The sequence below is a fragment of the Girardinichthys multiradiatus genome, chromosome 13, assembly GCF_021462225.1.
Source record: "Girardinichthys multiradiatus isolate DD_20200921_A chromosome 13, DD_fGirMul_XY1, whole genome shotgun sequence".
Lineage (NCBI taxonomy): Eukaryota > Metazoa > Chordata > Actinopteri > Cyprinodontiformes > Goodeidae > Girardinichthys > Girardinichthys multiradiatus.
The window spans coordinates 40,631,927-40,658,878 of record NC_061806.1 but is presented as its reverse complement, the minus strand read 5'-3'; the positions used below and the strand labels follow the sequence as shown (position 1 = coordinate 40,658,878).

The following is a 26,952-nucleotide window of genomic DNA, read 5'->3' as shown; positions in this document are numbered from 1 at the left end:
TGAGAAACAGATATTTTTTTTTGGGGGGGGGGGGGGGTATATCTAATTCATAACTAAAATGAAGCTTACTGTTTTAAACTGAATTACTGTACTAACTTTTCAAATGCCTAATTTATGGAGATGTACTCATATGAAGGGATTATGCGGGGTGTTGCAGGTTTTTTTTCATCCTCAAACCACTTTTACACAACAGTGTCAGAACTTCACGAACCCATTAACCACGTGTCCGAATTTTACAGGGAGGATTGACTCCCTTCACACATAGGCCAAAATGCTGAGGCGTGCATGGGAGCCGAAGTACACTGTTTTCCTAAAGGACCCAGTTGCAGGTGCGCAGATTGTGAAAACCAGGAATCGAGCCATCGACCTCCGGAATTTAAGCAAGGGTACACATTGTTTTAAGTATCTCGAAGAGGTTTAAATATATTTAATGTAAATTATAGTGAGATATATGTGTGTGTGTGTGTGTGTGTGTGATTGAACTCTTGAGCTTTTGTTAAAATTAGACGTAATTCAGATTACGGATGTGACGTTCAAGCAACGGTTATTACGTCACGAGTGTGCGACAGACAGCCACCTAGCTACGCAGTTGTTTGTTTTATCGGATTTGTTGGAATTTTCCACTACGGAGATTGTTTACAATAAAGTCGAGAAGTAAACTTTGGAATAACGCAAAATATACTTGAACAAAACCGGAATCAAGCTTTCTGAGATATAGTTGTCAACTCTCTAGTGTTAAGTGTCGCAGTTCGCCCGTTTTTGTTTCGGACTTTGAGGAGCGGATGGGGTTAACTCTAAAGTAGCTGTTAGCATTTTGTGCTCAGATTACCTGCTGACGCCTTGAGCTGGTTTAGCATTTCGTAGTTGAGATGGAGTTACTTGGAGTTGGCGGAGGAACAGGTGGAGTAGTAGTGAGCGGCGGTAACGTTCCAGCTTTTCTTACTAAACTGTGGACCCTCGTGGAAGACCCGGAGACCGACCCTCTTATCTGCTGGAGTCCGGTACTCACTTCACCTTACCTAGCCTAGCCTAGCTTAGTCTATTAGAGCTAACTGTACGCAGATTCCTCAATGTTGTCAAACAACAGACCTCAGATTTTTGAGACTTTATTTAAGTAACAGAAAAATCCTAAATATTCTAGACTTTATTTTGTGTTTTGATTCTAATTATCTTAACTTTGCAACGTGGGACAAACGAATCAAGCAGGTTATATCATTAGCTTTCAGATAATGAGATCTGACTCTTGTCCAGTAATTGGAGTTACAGTTTGGATTGACAGGTGTGAAAGAGATTGTTACTGCCTATATATATATAGTGTGTGTATATATATATATATATATATATATATGTGTGTGTGTGTGTGTGTGTATATAAAGGTCCATAGGTGTAGCTGTTAGAGCTAGACGGTTGAGGTGATCAAAATGTATTCAATTTTTTAGAAAACTTAATTGTGTGTATTTTTGGTTTCATACTAAAATTGATTTAATCTGAAATAGCAGTAATTTAATTTAAAATGATTCAAAGAACATCTGCACTGATAAAAAATGAAGATGGTTATGATTATATAAAGGTGATATTTTGGGGAAATGTATTAACAGCAAATCACAATAAAACCTGTGAAAATCTGTGACTGAAATTCAGAATTTTACATTATGCCCTTTACAAACAGTCAGATCTTTTGTTTTGGTATGGTATCAGGGGTGTTGGGTCTAACGTTTTGTTTTTTCTCTTTGTGGTTCATTATCTACTAAAGTAATAAATATTTAGACACATGGCATTTATAAACATTCATGTCATTAATGTAACCATAATTTGCTGAAAAGGGGAACTCTTTGTTTATTTCTATTTAAGTTGGTACCTATCTCCAGTAGTCAGTGGGTGAGAGGCAGGGAGCACCCTGGGCTGGTTGCTGGTCCATCACAGTGAGACAAAGGACAGACAATAACGTCATACCTACAGTGACTTTCATATTCATTCACTCCAAGTATTGACCTGAATGGAATAAATCTCTACCAGTTTTACACATCTAGGGACTAAATTTATTTCTGCTTTGCAAAATTCCCCAAACTTAGTCATATTGGATGGATAGCATCTGTGAACGTTGATTTTCACATATTGCCTCTAGCATTAAGATAATATATCCATCTCACAAGAAGAGACCATTTACAATATCAGGTCGTTGAGAAGAGGCAAGATGTTTGGAAAACTTAAGATTTCTATTTTTATCGTCTCTGTGGTCGTAATGCCTCTATGAAAATGCTCCTTTTGTGTTTAGCCGACTAGAATAAAGGGGTTATTACACTTATACTGTGAAGAATCTTTTAAAGAATCGTTTAGTGTAAAATTATCCTGTTCAGGTTTGATCGCTCCAAGTCTCAGACTTGAAGCTACACTATGAATAGTTGTATTTAAACCTGCATTACTCCTTCCATCCGCAGTAAGATTGTAAGATAAGGTGAATGTTAAAATGTCAAAATCCTTGGAAAAAATATTTTGAGAATCAGTAGTGATTCTTTCTTTGACATCTTTCATTTTCTTCCAATAATTTCCCACTCAGCACACTGAGCTGGTCCAACATAACCAATGAGGGCTTGTTGTGGAATTCAATACAGATGTTACATTGTACCCTCGAGCTACACTTCATTCTCTTTCTCTTTATTATGCCTTTTTGTGTTCATTTCTTCCTTCCTTGCATCCTTTGTTCCACTTCATTTCCATCTTTCTGTCCTCACTCTTGCATGCCCCCTTTCTTCCCATCTCTGTGCCCTTGCTTCTATTCCTCTTTTTGTCTTTCATTGGTTCCTTCCTTCTGGCCTTCCTATCTTTCTGTCCTGCCCACATTTCTTCATTGCGTTCTTTTTCTTTCCATCCTTTCCTTGTGTCCTTCCTTCCACTACTACTTCTATCCTTTCCTTGTGTAGATTTTTCTTTCCTTTCTCCTCTTTTTCTTCTCTTCCTTGTTACATTGTCTTATTCTGTCCTCTCTTCCTTCCCTCCTTCTTTGTGACCTTTTTTCTCCATTTGTTCCTTCTACCTTCCATGTGTCCTTGCCGCATACCAGTTTCCGCTTTTTGCAGGGACCACATGCAGGCACTCATTTCTCTACACACATTTTCCATAAACATATAGTGAATGTTTATATTTTATAGTTTTGAATGAATATAAATTTATATTGTGTAGAAACCCTGGTGTGCAATTTTGCAATCGTAAAAGATGACTTGAATGCAATATTAGGATACTGTTCTCTAAGTGTCAGGCATTCTCTTTTTGCATACCTTTACCCAGTTGGATAGACTAACTGCCCTAATTTCCCACAGTGGTGTTTATATTTTGTAGCTGAGAAAGCTCTCAGGGAGGGGTGGGTGCGTTTTATAATGGTAGAGAAAGAAAAGCGTCAATATTGTCATTGCAATATTCAGCAATAGTATTGCAATTATATTTTTCCCTAATATCTTCAATCCCTAGTGTGTCGTGAGAACCTTTTTCATAGCAGCGTTGCACAACTTCCACTGCTAAGACTGAAAAATGAGACTTACATTTCTGGATTTATACATTTGTTTTAATTGGTTTCGAATTCTGATTGAGTCCCACACAGTGAACTACAACACACCCTGCGTCTCTTTAAAAAAGCTAAAGCCTCTAAGCGTATCCTCTTGTATTTCCCACAAATTCTCTAATTAATTGTATAATCTTTCTGTAGAGCTTCTTTATAATCTTTCCCACAGGACTACAGATGAACATTAGCCATAGTGGCTAAATCTGACATATTTACATGACAGTCTAATGGGCTCATGTTAATTAATATGTACTGTCCCTTTATTAAATAAACATAACATAGCTTCATGTTCTGTTTCTTGTTTGTTGTCAATTTTTGATAAACTGTTCAACAGAAGACATTCTAACTTCATCCTAAGAGGTTTTTTTTTTCTGTCCCTATAACATATAACCAGAGTTAATGGGATAATTTATGAAAGTCAATAGTATGTACTTTATAAATAAAAACTATAAAATTCAAATGTGAAATAAAACAAAATGTAGCATGAAATCCTAAACAAATGAATAACATTATTAAACAGTATGGATGGTAGTGCAAATGTACAGGACGTAGTGCATTACATAGCTGAATATCCATATTTTATAGCTCCATAATACTTGATTTACAGAGAATGTACAGATATGAAGTGTTGTAAATGTTCTTGTTACCTAGAGGAAAAGCACTTGTACAGCAAGACGGTTGACTGGTACGATTGGAGAGCAAGTTTGCTTGGATGAGGGTATGTGCATGTTCTACAAATCAGCAGCAGTTAAAGGTGCTCTGATGGAACAAATTCAAGGTTTTCTAATTGCAGTGGAGATTGTCATTTAAGAATAAATGTATTTTAGTCTCGTTAGTATCTCTCTAGTTATCAGAAAATTTAAATTGAAGAAAATGACAGTTGATAGAAGATGCTGCTGGTTCTCTGACACTTGAGCTCTGATAGATTTTACAATTAGGCCAGTTTTCTTTTAAGGGTTCAGAATAAAAATGGGTCAGAACACAGGTTCAGAACATAGAGCAAAGAAAAGATTCTACCTAGGGAGAAATTTGATCTACAGCCACAACAGTCCAGTGGACTTTAGATCACCACGGCCTGTTAACAGAACCTTGTAAACTGATCTAATTTAGCTGCGGCTCTGCTTTTATCTGTCACAGATGGTTTAATTTGGGCACGCTGATCATGCACCAGACATTTCTAAAGAAATAGGTTCCTCAAAGGACATTGGTGTCAAAAATGCATGTTTATGTTTGGATTTCAGCTTTTACTAAAAATACTTCTGCTTTTTGTCATTCTTCTGTTAGTTTAAGATCTGTGCAGTGTACAGTTGTTCAAGTTATTATATGCTCTGCAGGAATGTTTATTGACCACAAATTGCTGCTAAATATTTTCTGTTCTTATGTGAAATATATTGATGCTTGTGTTGCTCATAATAATAATAACTTAATTTGTCTGTGTTTTTCCTTTGTTTTTCAGAGTGGAACCAGCTTCCATGTGTTCGATCAGGGACGGTTCTCCAAAGAGGTTCTGCCAAAGTTCTTTAAACACAACAACATGGCTAGCTTCATACGACAGCTCAACATGTGTAAGTATCAGTATGTTTTTATCACTTCTAAAAAAAGAATCCTGTTTAAAAGGTACTTTTATCGCAGCCACGAATGTTTCAGTAACTCTGAAGAAATGGTGTAGGTTGAAATGCAACTCTGTGTTCACGTTGCTCCTCAGATGGTTTCCGTAAGGTGGTGCACATCGAGCAGGGTGGCTTGGTGAAACCAGAGAAAGATGACACGGAGTTCCAACATCCATTTTTCGTCAGAGGGCAAGAGCAGCTGCTGGAGAACATCAAACGGAAAGTCACCAATGTAAGTAGCTATAGATACACCAGGAAACACTGCTTTAGAGATCATTAACATCCTGACCACTGAGCTGTACTAAGCTGTAAGGTTTTATTTTCACCACACTGTAAAACCTTGTTTTACAGTGTAACTATAATTAGTTAAAAACAATCTCGGATGTACAATAATAAATTACATTCTTTACCAAGTCAGTGTTTGTTTAGACTAAGCTAAAGTCAAAATCCTACCATTATATCCTTAACAGACGTTTTGGCTCTTTGCTGCTTCTTTGGAGCATTCAGGTGTCTGTTAACACAACGCAGACAGAAAAGACATCAGTGCTGACCTAAAAGAAACAATTGTTTGTTAAAAAACTTGGTAGTGTAATAGGAAAAAAACAGCAAACAAGTGGACTGTTTGAAAGGCTTGCCGGGAGATACAAACCAGTGTGTGAAAAAGATCGACAACGTTAATGATGTTTTCAGGTTCCCCAAATTCACTACAACATTTCAGGAACTTTGACAAACTTCATAGTCTGGGATGAATAAAGTACAGTAAAGTACTGACCGACTTACCTGTTTTTAGGAGAGATTACACTAAAGAATACATGTTTGTCTTTCACGGACAATAGTAAATATAAACAAACACATTATATTGGCTCAAAACCCCCGATCCAGTTTGCTGTAAGGTAGAACAGCATCCATTTTTAATACCTTGAATCTTTCCTTTTAAAAACACCTCTTGGCCATACGATAGTATAATTTACCTAAACGTGCCTATTATGTTGCTTAGTAACTGCTTATCATTCACCATATTGTAGTTTAGGGTTCCTGCAGTGGAAATGCACCTTTATTCTTGTTTGCTCGTGAGCCTCTGCCACATCTGTATATTTATTGTTCAGAGGATACCTAACATTGACGTTTCATTTCAAAGTTGAGTTTCCTCTACGTCCTTCCTCTCTTTTGTGTCTAACAGCTGTTGCTTTTATATTGCATGAGTTTTATATGCTGCAACATTCTTATATCGGTATAATTGGGTTTTGCAATAAGCACTGCTTTTAAAGACAGTTTAGTTTTAGTTTTTTTTAGTGGCACAGTGTTAGAGCAGAGCTTTTATGGAGGCGAACAATCTGGGGTTTGACTCCCAGCGCCATACCTTTTATTGCATGTCTTCTTCCCCCTTTTCTCTCTTCCTCCTTATTGCCAGATTACTGTCTAATAAAGGCCACAAGCGGCACAAAATCCAAAGACAGTAAAGATGGAATGAAAGGAAACTCTGTTGGTGCTGCCTTGAGAAATACTTTCTAAATCCTTGTTGGATATTTTTGTTATCTTTTTTGTTCCTTGGGAGACATGTGAGCACATCATTACTGCAGCCCCTTAAAGTCCTTGTATAGTAGTTCCATTATAGTTGTATAACTGACATATAACAAAACGTAGTTGAAGTCTTTCTTTCTGCTCTCGGTGGAGGAGGACGCTTTTTCTCTGTCTCCCGCACTCCTCCCATATCTGCCCTGCTTCAGCTCTGTGTCTTGTCTTCTTTTTGGAGACTCTTTTTGCCCAAATTCTTAGTTATGGATTTGGTCAGCTGGTCTCTCAATGCAATTGATCAAATTTTCTCGACGAGAAGACAGGGTGAAGGAGAGCCCACTTGTCCAGATGGGACGTTTTTCTCTGGATACAAAATGGACTCCTGGCAGAAGTGGAGGATTGTGTGTTTGTCGATCATGTCAGTCGAGGATGTTGAAGATATATATATAATTAGATGTTTGATATCAGGATTTCTGCTTTTTGGAGTCAGCGGTTACCTGGCGGTTCGCAGCCGAGTGTGAAGCGGCTGGGATGAGGATCAGCTCCTCCAAGTCCGAGGCCATGGTACTCGACCGGAAAAGGGTGGCTTGTCCTCTTCAGGTTGGAGGGGAGTTCCTGCCTCAAGTGGAGGAGTTTAAGTATCTCGGGGTCTTGTTCACGAGTGAGGGAAGAATGGAGCGGGAGATCGACAGACGGATCGGTGCAGCTGCCACAGTAATGGGGGCGCTGTGCCGGTCCGTTGTGGTGAAGAGAGAGCTGAGCCGAAAAGCAAAGCTCTCAATTTACCGGTCGGTCTACGTTCCTACCCTCACCTATGGCCATGAACTTTGGGTCATGACTGAAAGAACGAGATCACGGATACAAGCGGCTGAAATGAGCTTCCTCCGTAGGGTGGCCGGGCACTCCCTTAGAGATAGGGTGAGGAGCTCGGCCATCCGGGAGGAGCTCGGAGTAGAGCCGCTGCTCCTCCACATCGAGAGGAGCCAGTTGAGGTGGCTCGGGCATCTATACTGGATGCCTCCTGGACGCCTTCCTCGGGAGGTGTTCCAGGCACGTCCCACCGGGAGGAGGCCCAGGGGACGACCCAGGACACGCTGGAGGGACTATGTCTCTCGGCTGGCCTGGGAACGCCTTGGGCTCCCCCCGGAGGAACTGGAGGAGGTGTCTGGAGAGAGGGACGTCTGGGCGTCTCTGCTGAGTCTCCTGCCCCCGCGACCCGGTCCCGGATAAGCGGAAGACGACGAACGAACGAACGGTTACCTGGCATATCGAGAAATGTGGAGAATGTCAGCAGCTGTTCTGGCCATTGTGAGGCTGCCTGGCATGTGTGATGGGATCTTCAGGGCGATCAACACTCAGACTGAGATGTTACGTGAGCTGAATCGCAGACTGGATGTGATCCTTACACAGGATCGCAGGCAGGTTGCGGTTCCTGGACTCAGGGATGAAATGCAATAAATCTTGGAGAAAGTTGTTCGCTCGGATCTGGCAGAAAGACCAGGAATTTGGCTGTTTGGATTCGCCTTTGAGAAGCACCAGCGAGACTCTCAAGGCTGACGGAAAATTAAGAATCAGCCTAACCCAAATAATTATTGTTTTTCTGAATCTGGCTCCCCTGCACGGCCTTGAAGGCTGGTTATCTTCAACTTCTCCTGGAAGTTATGTAATCATGACGCTCTGCTCCCCTCCCTTCCCTGAGGACATCTGTGGACCTGCTCAGAACTTTGTGGCCGTTTGATGAATATTTCAACATACCATCAAGGACAATGGCCTCTGTGACATTGCTTCATGGACTCACTTGCACCCCTCACACCACCTTCACCGTTCCCAGCATGATGTTGTTTTGTCAACTGTTGCTTCTTTGTTCTGAGGTTTTTTGCAATCTCAAACTGTATCCTGCTAAGGATAAAGTGTGAAATATGATTTTTTTCCCTCTACTTACCTAATGTGGCCTCTTTTCTCATCTAACAAGAGCAGCGCCTGTGAGTGGGCAGCAAAGCCTCGGTGACTCGTCCCCCCCTTGTCTTGTGTCATGATGTATGTTTGGATGGGTTGTACTGGAATTATAATTTCCCCTCGGGGATCAATAAAGTATTTTTGAAGTCTATTCAGTGATCCTACACCACAGCAATCACAACATGTCTTAATCAGGAATCACAATCAGTTCAACAAATACACCTGTCTACACACCACCCACAAATGTGTGGTAATATTGATTAAACCACTTCGAAACCACTAGTGTGGAGAAAACGGACCACGGTCTGTCAGTTGTCTCTTGTCTCCATGGTAACAGACTGTCATATGTTATTGGTGCAGGTGTCGTCAGTCCGTCAAGAAGAAATGAAGATCTCATCAGATGAAGTCAGCAAAATCCTGAGCGACGTCCAGCTGATGAAAGGAAAACAGGAAACAATCGACTCCAGGATCATCGCCATGAAACAGTAAGAATCAGAAGATTCTGGACGTGTTTACTTGCTACACTCTAACCTATAAAATCATTTTGTCCCACACAAACTGGTAATTTTTGTTTGAGTTTTAATTAAACCAGGTTTGAGAAGCTAACTGGCACACTAGGCATCTTGTTTAGCCAGTATTGAGATAAAGCCAGAGAGCGTGCTTATGTTTTGATGTTTTTTTGATTCACTCCAGCTAACTCGCACTTATATGTCATTAACCTCTGACTTGCATAAAAATAATCATGTACAATACAAGGCTCCAAGTCTAACAAATTAGGCTGTAACCTTCTCACAGTCTTCTTGTCAAAATGGTTTTAATTTAGCATGAAAACAATTTGTGTTGTTCTCTGTACAGCTCTCCTTCCTTTAATCAGCACTATCTGTCTTTCTGTTTCAGTGAGAATGAGGCTTTATGGAGGGAGGTTGCCAGTCTGAGACAGAAACATGCTCAGCAACAGAAAGTTGTCAACAAGGTATTAAAACACCCACACCTGACAAGGATGAGCTGTTAGCAAGAGTCAATAGACCTCGTTCTCTTTCATCCTTAACCAGGCCCTGTCCCAATTCCCACACTACACCCTACACCCCTCTATGAAGTGTGTACTTTGTACAAGTGCATGTAGGGGTTGAAGTGCGCAGGTTACAAGCGTGCAAAATTGGAGAATTGGAACAGCTGGGGTTGACTTGCACCTCTGCACCGTAACTGCAACATCAAAAAGGGCGGGAACCAGCGCTGTTTTCGTAGTCTTGCTACAAAAAAAAATATTTTAAACTGCAACAAGCAATTGTTTTGAGGAGAAGAAAGTGCAGGAAGCAAAGGAGGCTTTTACACCAGACTCTCGCTGCGCCAGTGTTTGTTTGAAAGGTAACTTCAGTGTTATGGCCTGACTGCCCAGACTCACTCTGAACCCAGTGGTATCTTACAATGCTGAGCTTGGAAAACCAGTAAAAAATATATGTTTGTCGGCTTGCTGTCTAAAGTTCAAGCAGTTTTTATTATTCTGATTTGATGGTTGATTACATTGCCGGTTGTGATTGGTTTTTGCTCAGAACGTCATCTGCAACAGTGAATTGTGGGTAATACAGGTCCTTCTCAAAATATTAGCATATTGTGATAAAGTTTATTATTTTCCATAATGTCATGATGAAAATTTAACATTCATATATTTTAGATTCATTGCACATTAACTGAAATATTTCAGGTCTTTTATTGTCTTAATACGGATGATTTTGGCATACAGCTCAGGAAAACCCAAAATTCCTATCTCACAAAATTAGCATATCATTAAAAGGGTCTCTAAACGAGCTATGAACCTAATCATCTGAATCAACGAGTTAACTCTAAACACCTGCAAAATATTCCTGAGGCCTTTAAAACTCCCAGCCTGGTTCATCACTCAAAACCCCAATCATGGGTAAGACTGCCGACCTGACTGCTGTCCAGAAGGCCACTATTGACACCCTCAAGCAAGAGGGTAAGACACAGAAAGAAATTTCTGAAGGAATAGGCTGTTCCCAGAGTGCTGTATCAAGGCACCTCAGTGGGAAGTCTGTGGGAAGGAAAAAGTGTGGCAGAAAACGCTGCACAACGAGAAGAGGTGACCGGACCCTGAGGAAGATTGTGGAGAAGGGCCGATTCCAGACCTTGGGGGACCTGCGGAAGCAGTGGACTGAGTCTGGAGTAGAAACATCCAGAGCCACCGTGCACAGGCGTGTGCAGGAAATGGGCTACAGGTGCTGCATTCCCCAGGTCAAGCCACTTTTGAACCAGAAACAGCGGCAGAAGCGCCTGACCTGGGCTACAGAGAAGCAGCACTGGACTGTTGCTCAGTGGTCCAAAGTACTTTTTTCGGATGAAAGCAAATTCTGCATGTCATTCGGAAATCAAGGTGCCAGAGTCTGGAGGAAGACTGGGGAGAAGGAAATGCCAAAATGCCAGAAGTCCAGTGTCAAGTACCCACAGTCAGTGATGGTCTGGGGTGCCGTGTCAGCTGCTGGTGTTGGTCCACTGTGTTTTATCAAGGGCAGGGTCAATGCAGCTAGCTATCAGAAGATTTTGGAGCACTTCATGCTTCCATCTGCTGAAAAGCTTTATGGAGATGAAGATTTCATTTTTCAGCACGACCTGGCACCTGCTCACAGTGCCAAAACCACTGGTAAATGGTTTACTGACCATGGTATCACTGTGCTTAATTGGCCTGCCAACTCTCCTGACCTGAACCCCATAGAGAATCTGTGGGATATTGTGAAGAGAACGTTGAGAGACTCAAGACCCAACACTCTAGATGAGCTAAAGGCCGCTATCGAAGCATCCTGGGCCTCCATAAGACCTCAGCAGTGCCACAGGCTGATTGCCTCCATGCCACGCCGCATTGAAGCAGTCACTTCTGCCAATGGATTCCTGACCAAGTATTGAGTGCATAACTGTACATGATTATTTGAAGGTTGACGTTTTTTGTATTAAAAACACGTTTCTTTTATTGGTCGGATGAAATATGCTAATTTTGTGAGATAGGAATTTTGGGTTTTCATGAGCTGTATGCCAAAATCATCCGTATTAAGACAATAAAAGACCTGAAATATTTCAGTTAGTGTGCAATGAATCTAAAATATATGAATGTTAAATTTTCATCATGACATTATGGAAAATAATGAACTTTATCACAATATGCTAATATTTTGAGAAGGACCTGTATACTTCGGCGAAGTCCGCTTCGATGCGCGTTTAGCCGAAGAGTGGATTGAGGGCACAAAGGGGGCGGGGCTAAGGACCATTCTGGAGAATTGGGTCACACTACGCACTCGAACCCATCAACTGGAACGCCCAATTCAGGCACACAAGGGTGGAAGTGCTGGTAATGGGATAGGTCTCCAGACTCCTTCTGGTTGACTGTGTGGATTTGAGTGGACCACAATATTTTGACAGAGAAATTAACAAATTTTTAATGAAAGATTAGAAAGACAAATGGCAACATTTAGATAATATTAACTTTAGAGATGCGAGTGTTGCTAGTATAAAGGTATACGTAGATTTAAAAAACTTTCCTTTTATTGTCCTTTTCTTGAGATGCTCAACACACTGGAGGAATGCCCAGAGTTTGTCCCAGCTTTTCTAAGCACTGACTTTCACCACATGTTGCTTTAACTGCTGGTCAGATGGCTGAAAGAAGGCTGCTACATCCTCATTTACAAAATAGACAAATTTAGCTGGTTGGAAATATTTCCGATCAAGACAAACGTAGTCAGTCAATGGTTTGAAAACCAGACAGCCATCCAATCTCTTCTCCTAGCAAAACTGTATGCAAGCTAACAGTAGCTATCTACCGGCAGGATGTCTGTTATGGCTGTTTTATGCTCACCATTTCTGTCCTCAGTGCCGTGACTGGTGCTCATCAAACAGGCAGAGAAGCAAGGTTGAGTCTGAAAGCATGTTGCTTTTTACAAGCACATGCATGGTTGAATATAAAGGTGTAACCACGGCTTGGTGCTGATGGGTGTCCATAAACCAGAGCAGGGCTTTGTTGCAGTGATCAGATGTGTTTTCATGCCAGAAACAGCAGAAGAGACATTTCTGTTCCTCCAGAGCACGTTTCTGATCAATGTTGTTATTCTGTTTTAGGGAACAAATACTTTGATTAATAAACGATAATTTTCCGGTGTCTTTGTTCTAGATAACATTAAATAACAGAGTTAAAGCAGCTTAACTCTACTCAAGAACTGCTCACAGCTCCTTTTTTCTTCGCTTTTTGGCACCACAACATTTTTTATCATGAGGTTTAAAATGTTCAAACTCTAAAGTTATTTTTTTTTCTTGCGGTCTCTTTTGTCAGCACTTTGTACAACGTATGGGTAATGTTTGTGAAGCTCTGATTAAACCTAAATCTAAAGTTTATCAAAAGTATTTGCTAGAAAGTTTTAGGGAGTCTCTTTTTAAAAGAGTATTTATATAAATATTTGTAGAACATTTGTTATAAAATTTTAACTAATCACAAAATCTTCACATGCTTAAAAAAGAGTTCATTAAACAAAGTATGTAAACAAAAAGTACGCTGGAAACGTCTGCACCCTGGGTAACAAAATAACTCTTTGTAAATATTTAATGGGGAAAATAAAGATCTGCAGTCTATTATAAAGCATCATCTGTCATGTCTCATTTCCACGTAAATATTGTGACCAGGGCAGAGCACACAGTCAGCATAACGCCTCGTTCGGATGGTTTAAATAGGATGCTGACCAAACTAATAATAAACTATCTCTTTGTTTTCAGCTGATCCAGTTTCTGGTGTCTCTTGTCCACACCAACAGAATCATGGGAGTCAAGAGGAAGATGCAAGTTTACCTCTAATGCAGCTCTATACCACAAACTTGAACAGAAATACTAGACTTTTTTATAAATACAACAAACTGTAAAATCTAGATTCAGTAAATGTCCTGAAATTATTTTAAATAATAGTTTAGATTATTACCACAGATATGAAACGTGATGTTATTTTTCCAGATAGTCTGTAAAGTGTAAAGAAGAATGTGATTGTATAAACTTCATAACGTGGCCTGTTTCGTTTCTCCACCGCTAGTCCTCTGATGCTCAATGATTCTAGCTCCGCCCACTCTGTGCCGAAGTACAGCCGGCCTTTGACGCTGGAGCACATTCAGGTAATGCATCGAATTTCTTATATACTGGTGGTGGAATGCACTTAAAAAATGATCTACTTAGTTACAGGCTTGGTAATTATTTATTTGCAGTTAATCTCATTTATATCAAATAGGGTTATTTAACAGAGCAACAGAACGTTTTTTAATTCACATAAAGTTTGGTTGAGAGTTGAGAAACTGGATAAACCGGTACCAGGACTGTTGTAGTTAAGGTTAGCTTGCAGAACCAGGATTTGCATTGTGGTGTTACATGTTTTTAATGCTTTATTTTTTTTTTCTGTAATTAGTTTATTAAATGAACAAATTTAAGTCCCAGCTCTAAGTTGAACTCATGGAAGTGTTAAAAGGAGTCCCTCATTGTTTGCTCCACACAACTCAGGCCTTGCTTTTAAGTTGTTGATTTATTTTAATTTTTATATATAGTTGAATGTGAATGGTACCTGTAATGTAAAATTTTGTAGCAACAACGTTTGCAGCAATCACTGCCGAAAAGCGAAAAAGCCACAGTGGGATGTCTGTATTTGCTAAAACGCTTCAGAGCAAGCCTCTCAAGTTGCCTCCGCTGCAGTTTTTAGATCTTTCTGCAAATCTTTAGTTGATTTAAAATCTGGGCTCATAGAGGCCCATTTAAAAAATAGTCCAAACATTTTATCTGAGAACCCATGTGGCGACCCTGGATTTTCTGACACTGGGCGACATGTTTCACTCTAGGAGGCCTTTGTCTTGAGATTTCAAGGTTCCCTGTGCCAGGTGCAGCAACCCTCCCCCCTTCGGCTTCATTTTTCCCTCTGGTAACATAAAGCTGATGTGACTGTCCGAAGATCCCCAGTTTGTCTCATCAGTCTGAAGGAGATTCTCACAGAAACTTTGGGGGATGTCAACATGCATTTTGGTGAATTCCAGTAAGGTTTTTTTGTGTTTTTCTGTCAAAAGTGGAGTTCTCCTGGCTTATTACTGGTACTGTTCAAAATGTTAAAAGCTTGATGTGTGGTGCAATCAGAAAAAAACTGGACCTTCAGCTTTAGGGGTTTGGCTGTTTTTGATTTTTTGATGACTCTGTTTTTATCAATAAGATTGTTAATCAGATCTCCCTGGGGTTGGATTTTCTCTTGTGCCTACTTGCCGGGAAGTTGACTACTCTTCCATGAACCTTAGATATATTTTTTGGAGATGGTTTTGTAGCCTTTACCTTTTAATATCTTTAATTTTCTGTTTGAGTTTCTCAGACACTTCTCGCCTTTGCTTTCTCTGATCTATGTTCAGTGTAATGCACACAGCAATATTATACTATATCAGAATGTTTGCTTGCTGATGGCTAATGATAAGCTTGAAAACACCTGTGATGCTAAATAAAGGTTATGCACCTAGAAACATTACTATAATATTTTGCTTTCGGGGTACCAACAGGTGTGTCCATGCAATTAGGTTCACATTAAATTGCTGTTAGCTGAAACTGAAACAGGAGAATGAGGCATTACCTTAAAGCTTTAATGGTGTGTATCAACTTGTCTGCAGCAGTTTAACTGTACAGGTGTCTTCATGTGACCTGTTGGTGATTTAAGGCAACAAAACGTGAAGCAATAACTTTGATCATTAATTGTCCTGCGTAACCATTACTTTGTCTATGTACTTGTCCTTTCAGAACGCAGCCGCCAATCTCCTCCCTGCAGACTCACCGCTGAATTCTGGACCGATCATCTCAGACATCACAGAGGAAGCCCCGTCCTCCCCAGAAGATGCAGGCACTGACTGGACTGACCTAGAGTGAGGACTAATGAGATCAACCTCCTTTATTCATTTTATTTCCATTATTAAAGACTGGTCATGCAGATGTATGTGCGGCTTCCTTGTGTATCTGCAGAGAGAGCCATTTGGCTTTTATCAAAGAGGAGCCATCCAGTCCTGAGGTGGAGGAGTGTCCTGTTCTTGAGGTCGAGCAGGATTCACCCCCAGCAAATGTAGACACCCCTCTCTCCCCCACCACCTTCATCAACTCTATCCTTCAGGATGACATGCAGCCCCCACAGGTCACCTCCTCCACCACCACCACAGCTACCAGCACCAACAACGCAGCAGGTAGACATAGTGATACACAGAGGCTTGCAAAAGTATTCACACCCCTTCAACTGTTTCACATTTTTTTATTTTTAAATGTATTTTGTTAGGATTTTATCTCGGATAGCACTACAAAGTACAGAAAATTAGTGAAGTAAAAGTAAATTGAAATATGGTTTTCAAATTTGTTTGTAGTTAACAGTCTAAAAAATATGGAGAGCCTTTGTATTCAACCCTTTTTACTCTGAGACGCCTAAATCAAATCCAGTGAATCCAACTGCTGGAAGAGGTCACCTGTTTAGTACATGGAGTCCACTGTTGTCTGCGTAATTAGGTCTAAATCCAGCTTTTCTGTGGAGGTCAGAGGTTCGTTAAAGAACATTAGTGAACAAATGGCATCATGAAGACCAAAAAACACAGCAGACAGGGCAGGGAGAAAGTTGTGGAGAGGTTTAAACAAGGTTTAGTTTATAAAACATTATCTGAACCCTTGACAATTTCACAGAGCACTCTTCAGTCCATCAAATTAGAAATGGACTATGACACAGCTACCTAAACTGACAGATTAGGCAAGGAGAGCATTAATAAGAGAAGCAGCCAAGAGGCCTGTTGCAACTCTGGAGGAACTGAAGATTCACTGCTCAGGTGGGAGAATCCATCAACTGTACAGCTATTGGATATTCACTGCACACAAAGTCCTGTTTGCAGTTTGCCAATCATATGGAAGAATGTGCTCTGGTTAGATGTGACCAAAATTAAGTGTTTTGATCTACATGCAAATTGCTATGCTTGACAGAAAACTAATACAGCAATAAATCACCCTGAACGCATCATCTCTATGGTGTAACAGGGTGGTGGCAGCATCATGTTGTGGTGGTGCTTTTCTTCTGCTGGGACAGGGCAGCTAATAAGAATGAATAGAAAGATGGATGGAATATCCTGGAAGAAAACTCGTTAGATGCCCCTATGTACATTAATACATAGCCAAAACTACAATAGAATGGTAGACCAAAGTCTATTTCCATGTTAGAATAGGACCATCAAAGTCCAGAGAAATCCAAATAAGAATCTGTAACAAGATCTGAAGATTACTTTTCAGGCACCTTTTTTCTGTATTATTGAGTTTGAGCTAGTTTGTAAAGAATTGGCAAACTAGCTCAAACTCTATATGTGCAGCAAAGCTGGTAGAGGCATACTTTAAAAGCTTTACACTTGTGAGTGTTCTATATATATATAGAAAAGGGGATTTGTATTTGTAAAACAGTTTGAAAACCATGTAGGATTTTCCTGCTATAATTATCCAAATTATGTGCTAATATTCATTTTCCAATAAAATACATTGACGTTTGTGGTTCTAACAGGTTAAAATGCGAAAAGGTTCTAGAAGTATATACCTTTTGCATCGCGCTGCATTGGATCTTCTAAATAAATCTTGCTCACGCCTCTCTTGCTGCTTCAGTCTTTCTGCTACTTTATCCTGGGTCTCTTTGTTTTGCAGCCACCCCTATTGTTGTGATGAGCCCTGCCTCTACTGGGCCAGTTCAGTCAGCTTCAACCATCAAATCACCGGCCCCTGTTGCCAGCTCAAACTCTGCCTCGGTCCCGAGCCCCGCCACACGTCAGCGGAAATGTCAGACCATCGCCCGTCTTGACAGGTTACTGTGAAAATCAGTGGGACAGCAGGAAGAGCTGTTGGCCTCTTGCTTCTGTTAGTTTCTGCTAGGGAGCTGCCGGTTGATAACCTTTGGATTACCTAATACCATTCTCCTGATAAACCCACCAGTAGCCTTAACACAGGAACTTTATCTGCTTAAACAGCTGCCAACAGTAGCTTTTTTCTGCCAACCAACAACTGCAGCAGAAACATCTCAACAACTACCTTCCCAAATATACAGGTCCTTCTCAAAATATTAGCATATTGTGATAAAGTTCATTATTTTCCATAATGTCATGATGAAAATTTAACATTCATATATTTTAGATTCTTTGCACACTAACTGAAATATTTCAGGTCTTTTATTGTCTTAATACGGATGATTGTGGCATACAGCTCATGAAAACCCAAAATTACTATCTCACAAAATTAGCATATTTCATCCGACCAATAAAAGAAAAGTGTTTTTAATACAAAAAACATCAACCTTCAAATAATCATGTACAGTTATGCACTCAATACTTGGTCGGGAATCCTTTTGCAGAAATGACTGCTTCAATGCGGCGTGGCATGGAGGCAATCAGCCTGTGGCACTGCTGAGGTCTTATGGAGGCCCAGGATGCTTCGATAGCGGCCTTTAGCTCATCCAGAGTGTTGGGTCTTGAGTCTCTCAACGTTCTCTTCACAATATCCCACAGATTCTCTATGGGGTTCAGGTCAGGAGAGTTGGCAGGCCAATTGAGCACAGTGATACCATGGTCAGTAAACCATTTACCAGTGGTTTTGGCACTGTGAGCAGGTGCCAGGTCGTGCTGAAAAATGAAATCTTCATCTCCATAAAGCTTTTCAGCAGATGGAAGCATGAAGTGCTCCAAAATCTCCTGATAGCTAGCTGCATTGACCCTGCCCTTGATAAAACACAGTGGACCAACACCAGCAGCTGACACGGCACCCCAGACCATCACTGACTGTGGGTACTTGACACTGGACTTCTGGCATTTTGGCATTTCCTTCTCCCCAGTCTTCCTCCAGACTCTGGCACCTTGATTTCCGAATGACATGCAGAATTTGCTTTCATCTGAAAAAAGTACTTTGGACCACTGAGCAACAGTCCAGTGCTGCTTCTCTGTAGCCCAGGTCAGGCGCTTCTGCCGCTGTTTCTGGTTCAAAAGTGGCTTGACCTGGGGAATGCGGCACCTGTAGCCCATTTCCTGCACACGCCTGTGCACGGTGGCTCTGGATGTTTCTACTCCAGACTCAGTCCACTGCTTCCGCAGGTCCCCCAAGGTCTGGAATCGGCCCTTCTCCACAATCTTCCTCAGGGTCCGGTCACCTTTCCTTTTTGTGCAGCGTTTTCTGCCACACTTTTTCCTTCCCACAGACTTCCCACTGAGGTGCCTTGATACAGCACTCTGGGAACAGCCTATTCGTCCAGAAATTTCTTTCTGTGTCTTACCCTCTTGCTTGAGGGTGTCAATAGTGGCCTTCTGGACAGCAGTCAGGTCAGCAGTCTTACCCATGATTGGGGTTTTGAGTGATGAACCAGGCTGGGAGTTTTAAAGGCCTCAGGAATCTTTTGCAGGTGTTTAGAGTTAACTCGTTGATTCAGATGATTAGGTTCATAGCTCGTTTAGAAACCCTTTTAATGATATGCTAATTTTGTGAGATAGGAATTTTGGGTTTTCATGAGCTGTATGCCAAAATCATCCGTATTAAGACAATAAAAGACCTGAAATATTTCAGTTAGTGTGCAATGAATCTAAAATATATGAATGTTAAATTTTCATCATGACATTATGGAAAATAATGAACTTTATCACAATATGCTAATATTTTGAGAAGGACCTGTATATTTTGATGTTTTGTTATACGTCACTCCATTAGTGGTGCAGCTGCAGAACATGCACGGCCTCTTTAGTGTTCTCTGTTTGTGACCATCTATTTGCATTGCAATCCCAACATATCAGCTCGTGTTACATATATTATCAGATAATTGTCAGGTTTGTCATTAAAAATCTTGTGCTTCTCTTAGGTTCCACCCCCCACCGACTGCAGGTGGACTCCCACCTGAAGTTTGGCGCATCCTCTCGAAACATCCTGAGAAGTGAATCTTTAAATGATTATCTTAGACTGTATGTAAAAGATGCAGCCTAGTCTTTTTTCCCCTGCCAGCCTGCAGAGACCGGTCTCTGTGGTTATAAAAACAATTGTAATTGCACAGAGTTAGCTTGACCCATCTGCTCACTGTGCAGTGATTCTGACAGTTTAACAGAATTAAGAAAGCACCATCTTCTGGGTCCGCAGGGTCTCGCTGAGATCAGCCTGTCCCTAAACGAAATGCTAACTGCCAACTTCGTTTCACAAATCTTAGCCTGCTGTTAGCTTGCATCACTGTGACTGCAGCTTTCTTTTATAAAAAGTCTATGATGATTACTGAACTTTTGGATGACCAGTCTATGTACATCTCTGGTGTCATTCTGCATTTTCTCTTTTGGTCTTTATGTGAAAAGGAAACACTGTGTATTTTTAGGAAGGAGTACGGCAGTTCTGAGGGCAATTTAAAATGCAGCAACAATTTGCTGTTTATCTTCATTTTCAGGAAAATATGTTAACTGTTTGTACAGTGGGGAGAACAAGTATTTGATAGACTCCTGATTTTGCAGGTTTTCCCACTTGCAAAGCATGCAATAAAATGCAAACTAATTACTTTAAAATCACACAATGTGATTTTCTGGATTTTTGTTTTAGATTCTTTCAGTCGTGGTTGAAGAGGACTTATGATAAAAATTAAAGACTTCTACAAGCTTTGCAAATGGGAAAACCTGCAAAATTGGCAGAGTATCAAATACTTGTTCTCCCCACTGTAAGTTGGAACAATGTTTAATTGAAAGTCCTGACTCACTGTTTAGAAACCAGATTTTTGCAGTTCACTCGTGTTCCTGACCTTTTTTTCAGTTCAGAGATGTTTGTAGTAGACCTGCATTGTGTTTGTAAGATGCTTTTAAAAAGTCACCTGTTCAGTAGACGCATCTGAGGCGAGGGATCGCATACCTGAGGCCGATAAGCTGCTGAAAACAAGTTAGGCTGTCCTGAGAAACACACTGGTTTCTCCATGTGGACAAAAGAAAAATGTAGAATAACATCATACCTAACTTGTCAACTCACAAATGTCTCTTTTCCCCTGGTTGTGTCCCAGATGTGAACTCACTGATCACGTCGACAATATTGACAACGGTTTAGAAAACCTGCAGGGGATTTTAAACTCTCAAACCCTCGCCTTCGACACGTTTCCCCTCATGGAGGTGAGTTTGGACGTATTTTATTTATTTATTTTAATGCGTGTCCCTTTAATTATCAGTACACATATGTATTTATTGAAACTTTTTGTGTCTGTTTAGTTTTTCAGTTCGTCCATTCCCTCTGCAGACTTTGACATTGAAAGTTTGGATAATGTGAGTTTAACTAAAGATTAACTGTTAACTTAACAGTGGCCTGAAACCTGAGGCTCCAAGGCAAATGATGTGTTTTTGTTGTTGGATGGACTGATTTGAGCCAATATTAATATTTCTGTTATGGGTGATAACTGATTTATTACAGATTTATTCATTAATTATCTATTGTAAACAATTGCTATTTATTTATTTATTTATAACAAATTTATTTATTCATTTTTTAAGACCAGATGAAGTACAATTAATTTGGACTTAACTTTAGAAATCATACAACAACTTAAAAAAATCCAAATGATTTATGGTATTTTTCTTCTGGCTAAATATCAGCCCCCGTGTCGATTCCTGTTGCTCTCCACCCCTCTGGTGCTGCAGTGCGTAACAACTATCAGTGTTCAGACCTCCACTTTTCATCTCAACCCAAAGTACTTCCACACTCTGGCCTTTTGAAACTTTGAAAAACGTTCACAACCTGGCTTATTATGGAGTAATCAGATGCTCTATCCTATGGAAGCAAATCGTTACCATATTTCAAATGAAAAAGCATTTTCAGAAATGCTTTTTCATTTTAAGAATGTGGCTGCATTGTTTGACTCATAAATGAAATTAGTTATCAATAATCCTATTTGCATTTTAATTTTCTTCTTCATGACTGCTCATTCTTTCACTAAATTAAAATGAAAAAGAAAAAGACATTTGAGATTTATTTTTCAAAATGTACCCCAGCAAATAGATACCAAAATTCAATTTGAAATGTAAAATTTGAAAATGAAAAAGCATTTTCAGAAATGCTTTTTCATTTTAAGAATGTGGCTGCATTGTTTGACTCATAAATAAAATTAGTAATCAATCATCCTATTTGCATTTTCTTCTTCATGACTGCACATTTTATGCCATAATCAAAAAGAAAACAAAGCAGACATTGCTTTTTCGTTTTCGTGGTCTGCCTGCAAAGTACTGCCCAGAACTCAAAAACGAAAAAGCATTCCGAGCTGCGGGCGCAGAAGAGTGACGTCAGCAGCCGCTCTTCCTCAGCTCCCTGCTGACCGAGCTACCCATCTTGTTCGGTAGGGGGCGCTGTGCACGTCTGCATTGCATTACATTACAAACGTGCCGAGAAATTGATTGAATTGCAGCAGGACCGAGCTCAATTTGTAGCAGTGGCAGGCAGAACTGGTAGTTCCGCCACAGCCTGCCACCAGAACTGGTAGTTCTGGTGGCAGGCTGTGGCGGACCTACCACAGCCTGCCACTGAAGCTGCCACCGGAACTGCCACACTCTGCCGCAGGGTGGCAGGGGATTCCGCGAGGATGCCAGAAGGTGCCAGACCGGCCGTAAAAGCTTGCCGATGCGGTTGCCGCTGTTTTTGTGGAAGCTGATGGTGATTATCGGCAAACGGGATGTCATTATTGTTATAGCCTGTTACCTTTAAATAATGATTTCATTATTGATTATTATTTAATAAACAGCCTTAGACCCATAACATAAGGTGATTTACTTGACATGGAAAATAAATAGCACTATATGTATGTGTGACGTGTTGAAAGGATGACGAAGATTTATTGCACAAACAGCCGGTTTATTATAGAGCACGAGCGGCTATTCTGAATTGTCACTCACAGAAAATTATAAATAAATGCTTAAAAACACGCTGGATGTCCCAGGCCATGAGGATGCCACCGGAACTACCAGTTCTTCCTGCCACTGCTACAAATTGAGCTCGGTCCTGCTGCAATTCAATCAATTTCTCGGCACGTTTGCAATGTAATGCAATGCAGACGTGCACAGCGCCCCCTACCGAACAAGGTGGGTAGCTCGGTCAGCAGGGAGCTGAGGAAGAGCGGCTGCTGACGTCACTCTTCTGCGCCCGCAGATCGGAATCCGCAGATCGGAATGCTTTTTCGTTTTCGAGTTCTGGGCAGTACTTTGCAGGCAGACCACGAAAACGAAAAAGCAATGTCTGCTTTGTTTTCTTTTTGATTATGGCATAAAATGTGCAGTCATGAAGAAGAAAATGCAAATAGGATGATTGATTACTAATTTTATTTATGAGTCAAACAATGCAGCCACATTCTTAAAATGAAAAAGCATTTCTGGAAATGCTTTTTCATTTGAAATATGGGAACGATTTGCTTCCATACTATCCACCATGTTTGCTTTAAAATAAATGCCCAGCTAATGACTAGAGCTGAACCCCTGGCTGACTTAAAGGAAAATGTTTTTTGAAAGAGACTGCTGACCCTGAAGCTGGGTTTCTTGGATCCATCTCTTATCTGACATGTTTGTTTTGGTGTTGCACGTTTCATTGATAAAACTGTTTCCTTTCAGCTGTTGTCTGATGAAGTCTCTAAAGAAAATGAAGATAAAACAGGTAATTACTGTGTCTCATCATTCGGACCAAGCGTTGGCCCAAGCATCGCTGTTGTCACGGTGATCATTTCTTCTCTGATTGGTGCAGGGAAGCAGCTGGTGCAGTACACTGCTGCGCCTCTGCTTCTGACTGAGCCAGTGATTCTGGGGGATGGCGACGCTGACCTCCCGTCCCTCCTGGAGTACGAGACGGAGCCTTTGTTCAACTCCGACGCAGCCACAGACGACCCGCCCGACATCCTGCTGAGCCCCATCCAATTGGACTCTAACCTCTAATATCCTCAAGAATGTAATGACTCCTCAGTAACAACAGAACACTGAGCATCAGCTCAGCAGCAGCGATAGATGATGACGAAATTGATGGGATGTAGATCAATCATTAAGTCACGTTTTTATTAAGCAAATGTTATTCGTTGATATTAATCCATTTCTATACTTTAGGACTTTTATTTTAGGCTTTTTTTTGTGTTTGACACCTAAATCAAAACTTTTCTTTGTTGCTTGTTGTAAAAAAGATAATAAGTAAAAAACAAAAAAAAGTCTGAAAATCCTAAAAAAAACAAAACAATTGGTCACATGTTACCTGCTGGTGTTTTCAGGGACATATCACGGGGCAGACGCTATGATGTCACAGTACAGGTGAGTCAGGATCATGTGACCCGGGTGCTGTCTGCTCTGCATGTTTAGCTCGCATTCGATGGCGGTATTTGTTTTCACATGTATAATTTAAACATAAAGAAGAGGATCAGAATATTTTTGGAAAGGTTTATTGCAGAGTGTTTATCCTCCTCCGGTTACTTGATGATTAGTGGAAGCAGCAGATAGAGACACCTTGATCCAGAATTAAGGTCTGCTGAGTGGTTTCCTGCGTATGTTTCACCCGGACCCCTGATTAGGCATGGGCCGGTATGAAATTCTGATTAAAAGTACCACGGTATCACTGTGTGTACGCAAAGGTTAAAAACAAACATGCATGACACAATCCAACAGTTTTTATTTAAAATAGGTGTGCAAAAAATATTCCTACTCCTACTAAAATTGATCATTGCAGTTATTAGAAGGTTATCAGTTAAATCTTTGATTATTTTTTATTTTAATACATAGCCAGAAATATAGAATAAACCCTCGCTAACTTTGGTAATTTAATTCATAATATTTAATGTACAACAAGCATTTAAATGTTTCTTGTACTAAACATTGTACCTTTTGTCAATGTTTTGCAACAGGAAAGTTAAAAGAGGGAAAAGGGGCAGAAGTTTTATTTCTTAAATTCTTTTTGGTACTTTCTGTGCCATCTCATTGAAAGAATTTAAAACCGAACGAACAACATGGCAGAAAATGTCATCAGTTTTTCGAACCGTAGCTTGTTTGGTACGCTTTGATACCAGCAGCCGGCCCATGCCTAGTCCTCACAGTGCTGGAGTTTTGAAAGAAACTTCGAGTACCTCCAGAACAAAGATGAGACGAAAAGCTCTGAGAATGTGTAATATGGGGTTTTTGGTTTGTTATGCTGAAGAGACTGGACCACTACTTGTTTTTATTAGAAGTTTCCTGTGTCTAATAAACTGGCCTCCAGCAGCTCCGTCAGTTTGTAGTTCTCCACATTTTGGATCCATTTTTCCAAAGTGACTTTAAATGTGGTAACACAGCTCTACTATTAGGGCATTTCTGTGTAATGGTACTTTGTTGGTTCCAGTTTTCAGGTCAGCGTTGCCAGATCTATGGCAACATGTATTTCAGGACATCAGGTGTCGCGTTTCAGTTTTAATGAAACATATTTGAGGCTGTTGTTACTTACCGTCTCAAGCGGGGATTCACCTTTTATTCCTAAACACTCACTCAGTGTGTTTTACTTGGAGAAACTTCCATCAGTTGCTGAAGGGTGGTTGGAGCTTAAAGTGAAGTGTAGCTCCTCCTGACAGAGATATCATTTAAAATGTAAACATGTATGAGGGAAGCTTGATTTGATCGAGTATCACAATGGCAAAGAGGTGTGTTTGAGAACATTGCTGCAACAAGGGCTGCACGATATTAAGAAAACATGAGATTGCAATTTTACTAAGGAATATTGCGATGGCGTTTTTGTTATTAAGCCAAGTTTTTCTAACTCTTTAACCTTTCTGTCTTCACTGCTCTCCAAGAGGAGCATCATAGATATCTATGTCAGGTGTGGAGATGTCCATCCAACCAGCCAAATACAGTTACATCCTAATAATTTAGTAATCATTGAAAAGTTTCACTTATTGTAGTAATTCAGTACAAAAAGGCAAAATATTATATATTCATTACACACAAAGGGATATACTTCCAGTGCTCATTTCTGGTAATGTTGATGATTATGGCTTGCAGCTATTGAAAAAAGAAATTCAGTTTCTCAGAAAATGTAAATATTACTATAAAAAATGTTTTTAATACTGAATTGGGCCTAACAGTAAAAGTAAAGGTAAGCCCATGCACCGTAGAGGATATGCGCTAAATACTTGGTTGGGCCTGCTTTTGCATCATTTTGGAGTGGCATAGAGGTGATCAGCCTGTGGTTCTGCTGAGGTGTAATTAAAGCCCAATATGCTCTAATGGAGGCTTTCAGCTCATCTGGAATGTTGGGTCTGCTGTCTCATCTTTCTCTTGACAAAACTCCATAGATTCTCTGTCAGTTTGCTGATCTATCGCTAACAGTGATACATGGTCATACAAGCAGGTATTTGTTTTTGGCAATATGGGCAGATGCTAAATCCTTCTTGAAAACAAAATCAGCATCTCCATAAAGCTCATCAGCAGAGAAGTTTTAGTGCTCTTAAATCCAATTCCAAGTCTTGTGAATTTCAACCAGACTCTTGAATGGACGTTGCTTCACAGCCTTGTTGCGGCTGTGTTTATTCCTGTTGCTTGTTCATTTTTTTTCAACCACACTTTTTCCTTCCACCCAACTTCCTATTGATATCACTGGTATCCATCTGTGAACAACCAGCTTCTTTAGCTTTGACCTGTTGTGGTTTAACCACCTTGTGGAGGGTGTTGGTCACTTTCAGTCTTCTCCATGGTTGTGCAGGCCTTAATATTTCTGGGCACAGTTTTTGTAGCGCTTTTGTAATATTCAAATTTTCTGAAACCTTAACTTTAGGATTTAATTTGCTGAGAGTCACAATGATCTAAATGAGATAAACGCTTGAAACAAAACACTGTGTATAATGAATGTATAAGAAGTTCACTTTTAAGAATGAAATTACTGCAATGAACTTTTTGGGACTCTTGAATTTGATTTAATTTGTTCCTTTTCAGATGGATTCATCTAAGTTGCATTTCTGAAATGTCCTAAACGTTGTAATAAATTCTCTGTTTAAATATCGCTACAAGTTTAACCAAGCACAAGTTAATGACAATGTGGTGGCTCCTGATGTCCTGAATCAATAATCCTCAGATATTCTACAGGTTTGTCAGATGCTGTACATACAGGAAGCTCTCTGCCATATAAAATCCACAGTAATAGTATTTTGATTTTGCTTTTAATTTCAACAAACAAGCCATTTAATTTACCTGACAGCTCTCTGTGTTGGAGAGAGGAGGGCCGAATGTTGAGGTATACTGGTTGGAAAACTTGTTCAATAAATTGTTTTAAACACCGCTGCACTGTGAG

At 40.3% G+C, this 26,952-nt stretch overlaps 1 protein-coding gene across 2 annotated transcripts; it reads left to right on the top strand.

Annotated features, from left to right (window-relative positions):
• Positions 1-539: 539 nt before the first annotated feature.
• On the top strand, positions 540-26,939 carry hsf1 (heat shock transcription factor 1). 2 transcript variants are annotated; one of them, XM_047383403.1, is made up of 15 exons: positions 540-1,001; positions 5,013-5,121; positions 5,262-5,398; positions 8,998-9,122; positions 9,535-9,610; positions 13,405-13,466; positions 13,712-13,790; positions 15,433-15,554; positions 15,652-15,866; positions 17,344-17,500; positions 19,532-19,603; positions 20,696-20,801; positions 20,898-20,951; positions 23,277-23,319; positions 23,407-26,939. In XM_047383403.1, the coding sequence occupies exons 1-15, from the start codon at positions 870-872 to the stop codon at positions 23,592-23,594; spliced, it is 1,677 nt and encodes a 558-aa protein (XP_047239359.1). In that variant the 5' UTR covers positions 540-869; the 3' UTR covers positions 23,595-26,939. The 2 variants fall into 2 exon arrangements, with proteins under 2 accessions (XP_047239359.1, XP_047239360.1); XM_047383404.1 differs by lacking the exon at positions 19,532-19,603.
• Positions 26,940-26,952: the final 13 nt, after the last annotated feature.